The sequence below is a fragment of the Trypanosoma cruzi genome (assembly GCF_000209065.1).
Source record: "Trypanosoma cruzi strain CL Brener chromosome Unknown tcruzi_1047053506997, whole genome shotgun sequence".
NCBI classification, from domain to species: Eukaryota; Euglenozoa; class Kinetoplastea; order Trypanosomatida; family Trypanosomatidae; genus Trypanosoma; species Trypanosoma cruzi.
This window is the reverse complement of record NW_918875.1, coordinates 1-6,144: the sequence shown is the minus strand read 5'-3', so window position 1 is coordinate 6,144 and position 6,144 is coordinate 1. Positions and strand designations below refer to the sequence as shown.

The 6,144-nt window shown below is 64.6% G+C and overlaps 1 protein-coding gene across 1 annotated transcript, besides 2 other annotated features; it reads right to left on the bottom strand.

Moving 5' to 3' along the window:
- Tc00.1047053506997.9 (dispersed gene family protein 1 (DGF-1), putative) lies at positions 1 to 6,144 on the bottom strand (the record flags this gene model as incomplete). The annotated part of the gene is made up of 1 exon (XM_799420.1): positions 1 to 6,144. A coding segment is annotated over one exon (6,144 nt), but the record flags the coding sequence as incomplete, so codon positions are not given.
- Positions 1 to 6,144: a sequence feature (areas not merged during assembly with more than two copies in the genome that could not be assigned to a particular haplotype).
- Positions 4,427 to 4,495: a microsatellite.

Sequence of the window (6,144 nt, the reverse complement as noted above, 5' to 3'; positions counted from 1 at the left end):
ACACCGACAGGAAGTACGGCAGCGCAACGGTGCTCGCACGCTCCTGCGCTGAGGCGCATGACATCCTCGCGAACACGCCGAGTGCCTGCATTTCCAGGACGGAGCCCAGCCCGCCGGTCACCACCACGGCAACAGCCGTCGCACCCGCAACGACACCGGTGATCGCCGAGAGGGCGCTGGCAGCGGCGGGCAGCGTGTCAGACCTGATCGTGAAGGACCCAAGCAGCACTCCCTTGCAGCCGCCGGACACCGCCGCAGCGTCGCAGCGAATGACTATCGTCTCGTCGGCAGCAATGAAGTAACCGCGGTGCACGGGCACAGCCAGCTCCAGGACGGTGGACGGATTCGTCGCGTTGCGCACCCACGTCGCGTTGCTCAGCATCGCTCCCCACGGACCGCCAAACCCGCGCGGCTGCGCCGTCGACACCGGCACAAAGCTCAGGTGCGTGCTGAGCTGCGGATCGCGTGCCCATCGAAACGGCGGCGGCAGCGCCACCATCAGCCGCGTCGGGACGGTGCTCCCACCGCCGCGGATGTCGTTCTGCGTCAGGCTCCCACCAGCCGCCGTCGTTGTCACGGCAAGCGTCGGGCACGCCACCTCGCTCCACCACGGCGTGCTGCTCACCGACGCCGTCGGGGTCCGCGTGGGCGGCAGTGCCACCGTCTCCGTCACCTGCAGGGTCTCCGTCGGATCGTACGGCGTCGGACTGTAGTGCTCGGTGCTGTGGCTCGGTGTTGGTGTTTGTGTCGCCGTCCACGTTGTTTTCAGGCTGCGCGTCTCCGTCAGTGTCGCCGTGTGGCTCAGCGGCGGCGGGGAAGGCGTGCGGTTGCACCCGTCCACGCGCGGCAGGTACACCGGCAGGCAGTCGCGCCCGTACCCGCCCTCAGCGCAGCGGCAGCCGCACGACCCCGACATCGTCCTCGTCGCAGCAGCAAAGCAGCGCACGTCGGCGTCGCACACGCCACACGCCACGGGACGGAATTCCCCGATGATGCCGGCGGACCTGTAGTCCATCGGCTGCAGCGCCTGCCCGTTGAGCGTCAGGCACCCCACGACAAACTTCCGGCCGGCGCCCCCAAGAGCTACGGTGCCGTCCATCACGACGGGCCCACTGCCGGCGTTCCCGTGGAGCGTCAGTGTGCTCTGCACGAGCTCCGCACGGCGTGGGTACGACGGCACCGACAGGAGCCTGCCGCTGATGCTGTTGCCGCGCACCGACAGCCACGACCCGGACGCAAACGACGCCGACCCCCGCAGCACCAGCAGCGCGCCATCGGTCAGCGCACCGACGTTGTCGTTCACTACGACGGCGGACGCGTTGGCCTCCACACCGCTCTCGAACACCAACCCATGCGCGGCGTACACCTGGCTCCCCGACACGCGCAGCACAGCGCCCCCCGACGCCACCACGCGCGCACTCGCGTACAACGCATAGTCGCCACCGAACACAGTCGCGTCCAGCGCGACACCGCCACCGACAAGCTCCAGCACGGCGCCGTCCACCACCACCGTCCGCCCACCAGTCATCACCGTCACGAGGGCAACGCCGAACAAAACAAGCACGGACCGCACGAGCCGCAGGCCCGACAGCACCAGCACCGGTGCGTACGGCGAGGACTGCGAGCCGGGAAGATACACAAGCGGCGTCGGCCTCGCGGCAACCAGCAGGGAGTCCGTCACCGTCAGCGCAGACCCCGCGGGGAACGTGCCGGTCAGCACAAGCGCACCGTTCAGCGCCTCCACATCGCACACGGACAGCTCCACCGGCCCGCCCTCGTCGCTCCCCGCCGCCACCGCACCGCGCAACGCTCCACCGCCCATCACGTACAGCACAGCTCCGTTCAGCAGCGACACGTCCTGCACAACGATCCGCACGCCGTCCCGCGCCATCCACGGCACGTAGAGCACAGGACTCACGCCGTCCAGCACAACGTGGCGCAGCGTCACCTCGCTCGCGCCGGCAGGCACAACGAACACCGACTGCAGCGTCACGCCCTCGCGGAAGAACACACTCGGCGCAGTGCCCACAGCGGACGGCAGCGCGGGAGCTCCCACAGGCACGCACGCCTCGCCGTACCCGCCGCTGCCGCACAAGCACACGCACACACCGTCCTTCATGCTCGCCGTCGCCGTCCCGGGCGCGTAGCAGTGCGTGTCCCTGTCGCAGTCGTCGCACCCAGCAACGTCGATGCTCCCAGCGTCGCCAAATCCAGCCGCAGCGTACTCCTCCGCCGTCGACAGGACACGGCCACCAGCGTCGTTGCACGCCACCCTCAAATGCGCCCCAGCCGAGAGCGACAGGCTCAGCGACAGCATCCGCGGCAGCAGCGCTCGGTTGCGCACAAAGCTCAGCGTGCTCCCAGCAGCGGTCACGGCGCCAGCGGCGTAGAGCATCTCCCTCCAGGCGCCGTCGTGCACGTTGCCCTTCGCCAGCAGCATCGACCCACCAGCCAGCCCCACCGTCGAATAGAACGCCACCGCGTAGTCCTCCGTCGACAGGAATTCGCTCCGCACAAGCGCCACAGCGGAGCCCGACACGCTCACAGCCCCACGCACAGACACCGCGTGCTTGCACAGCAGGAAGTCGCTGTCAACAAACGCCACCACGGAGCCGCCGCTGGCCGCGACACCACCCTCCACCGACACGCACAGCCCCAGCGCCGTCTGCACCAACAGCCCGTCCACGTACAGCGCTCCGCGCGACGACAGCGCCACGCCGCCAACAAACAGCACGCCAACAGCGTCGCGAAACACCGCCGCCATATGCGTGCGCGCAATGGTCAGCACGCTACCCGTCAGATTCACGTTGTGCAACACAAGGCACGCGGAGGCGTCGCCAAGGCCGTAGGCGCCGCGGTACGCAACACGCGCCTCTGCAATCAGCACCGAGTCCACCACAGTGACGCGCGAGCCCGGCGGAAATCGGTTCGCCACCACCACGCCGCCGCCGGAGCGCGACTCAAGCCCGCTGATCAACACATCGACGCGCTCGCCAGCAGGCGGGTCGGAACGCCACCCAACAACGTACAGGCTCGCTCCGTCCACAAACAGGCAGTTCACCAGCGTCACGTTGCGCACGCTCCCCGACATCGACTCCACGTCCACCACGACGTCCGCCGCAAAGGTCACGCCAACGTAGCACGCCACCGACGTCCCGAAACTGACGTTCACCTCCACCTCCACACGCACGTCCCGCACGCACAAGTCGGTGCCGTCGGTGCCCGGTGGCTCGGGGACAGCAACGGGCAGGCACGCATCGCCGTAGCCACCCTCAGCGCAGGCGCAGGCGCAGCCTTCACTCGAGACCGTCGTCGTGTACGCAGGGAAGCACGAAGCCGCGAGGGTGCATGGGTCGCTGCAGGTCATAATGGTGGCATTGTACACGGACGGAATGGCGTAGTACGCCCCCTCCTCGCCGTTCACGGTGTTGCACGCGGCCACAATCGCTCCGTTCGTGAGATCGCGGGAACTTTGAGGTATCAGCAGCATTGTCGGCGAGACCGTGCTGGACACGAATCGATTGCCGGACACAGACACCGTGGAGTCGCGGAGATTCACTTTGGGATAAAGAAAGGCAAACGCTTCCGATGGGGATTCACGGCAGAGGTTGCCGCTCAACTGCAGCCAGGAGTTGTAGTAGATGTTGGACGATTCGCTTGAATAAAACACAACCGAGCTTCCCTGCATCTCGTTGCCCTGAAACACAACCGCTGAATGGGACTCCACGTCTAAGGTCCAAATAAGTAACACGAAGCACTTCACCGGCCTCGTCACAAGGTTGCCTCGAATCACCACGGCAGAGTTGTTCAGTACACTCAGCGATGAGGACTGTCTAGGTCCTTCAAGATGTATCAGCGTACCGTCACCGCCAGCCATGTGAAACGTGTTGCCCACCACCGCAAACACGGAGTGCCACGACACCCTCAGCGCAGATCCAACAACGTAAATGGCGCTTGACGATGTCGTCACGCTCTGAAACACATTGCCACTCAGCACCACCGCGGAGTCGTTGCTGATCACCATTCCATTCATCACAACACACGACGGCCTCCTAATGTCCAAACCCGGCCGAGGGATCGGCCTCGTGACCGTGAAGCGGTTCCCGCTGATCGTGATGTTCGTGTGCGGTGGAAACACACCCTCCGGGCTGAGCAGCGCGTCACTAAACGTGTTTCCGGTGACGAAGATGTTCAGCGACCCAACAGCGGCGTACGCGTTGCCCAACAGCAACAGCACGGCGCCGTCCCTCCACGTGCATTCATCAAACGTGACATTCGCCACGTCGCCCGTCATCGCCCCAACCAGCACCGTCAGGCTCATGCCGCCCCCGCTGAACGTCACGTTGCGGTAGCACAGCCACGACAGCCCGCCGCCCACTGCCTGCGCAACCTCGGGGTACACCATGTCGCTGATGCACTCACCAACCGGCGGCGGTGACGGCGTGGGTGGTGGCAGCGGCGGCGGCGGTGGTGGCCGCAGTGGCGGTGGTGGCGGGCCAGCAGGCACAGGCGCCGGGACACACACATCGCCGTGCCCTCCAGCAGCGCACTGGCAATTGCAGTCAATGACCGCCGTCGTCAGCGGAGCGAAGCAGTCGCCCTCCTTCGTGCACTCCCCGCACGCAGCAGCCGTCGTCGCGTTGGTGATGCCGTGGAGCCCCAGTTCTGCCGCCGTCGTCACCTCCCGTCCCGCGACCGTCAGGCACCCAGCAACGAACCGGTAGCCGGCGTCAGCCTGCGATAGCAGAGGTACCGACAGCCCCGTCGAGCCCATCGTGCAGCCCGTCAGCGTCACCACACTGCTGCCGTCGATGTTCACAGTAGTTATTAGGGAGTAATGAAACATCGCACCCACACCCACGTCGTTGTCACGCCAATCCAGCCAGCTTGAATGGTGGACGGTAAAAAAGCTTAGTGAATATATGGCATAGGACACGGAGCCGCTGTTCCCCACCACGCGCAACACGCTGTGTTCCGACACGCTGAATCCGTGGCGCAGATAAAGCAGGCTTGTCCCGGAGGACATTGTATTGTTGAGCAGCGCAAAAACGGAGTGGTCACTCACACTGAGGATATTCACGTAAAACATATGCATGTACCCAGCGAAGCTGCAGTACTGCACATACAGCGAGCTGCCATCCAACAGCGTCAGCGTCCCTGTCGAGTACAAACCATACCCACCGTACATCAAGGAATGAGCCTTGACGTTGCTGACCAAAAAAGAAGACGCACTCAACACGATGTTCACCAGTAAAAATACGCTCAGCATGTTGGTCCTAATGTGTGGCAGCTGGACCTCGGAGGACTGCACCGCGTCAACCTCCGTGACGGCGATGTCGCAGTGCTGCGGGAGGACAAGTGCAAACACAACGACGGAAGACCGCATTACAGTCCGGCTCACGCGGATCAGGACGCCGGCTGAATCGGCCGCCTCATCTCCCCCAACAAACTGCAGCGCGGCACCCCCACGGAATGTGCACTCAGTGAGCGTGATGTTGATGGGGAGATGCAGCGGCATACTGTCGAGGAAAAACGTCAGCACGGCACCCACGCCGCTGAATGTCACACCCACGTAGCAGTGGTGCGTCTTCCACATGTTCAGCGTAACGTTCGTCAGCGTCTGGTTCACCACGCAGCTCGTGTCGCCGTCAACGGCTCTCTCCGCCACGGGCGGCAAAACCGTGTCGGGCACCTCGAAGGGAAGACACGACGCGCCATGCCATCCGTCCTTGCAGCTGCACGAGCACGAGCCGCGGTCCACCAACTCCGTCCCGGGCATGTAGCACGCCGCGTCGTCGTTGCATGTGCCGCACCTGAACACCACCACGCCCTCCGGAAACACATCGTCGTACGACACCTCCCCATCGCCCTGCAGGTTGCACCCAACCACAAACCGCGCGGGTAACTTCACGACAATGCTCGATGGGAGAAACCTGGCAAGAAAAGCCCTCGAGTCCACCCGACGGTTGTGTGCAAGCGCCACGGTGGTGCCGCTGCCCGACAGCTGAATTTTGTGCTGAAAATGAGGAATATTTAATACCGAGGCTGCACCCACGCTGTTGCCCTCCACACGCCACTGCGCACCTCCCTCGAGTGTCACAGAGCCGTCAAAATACACCAGCGCAGATTCAAACTCCTCTGTGC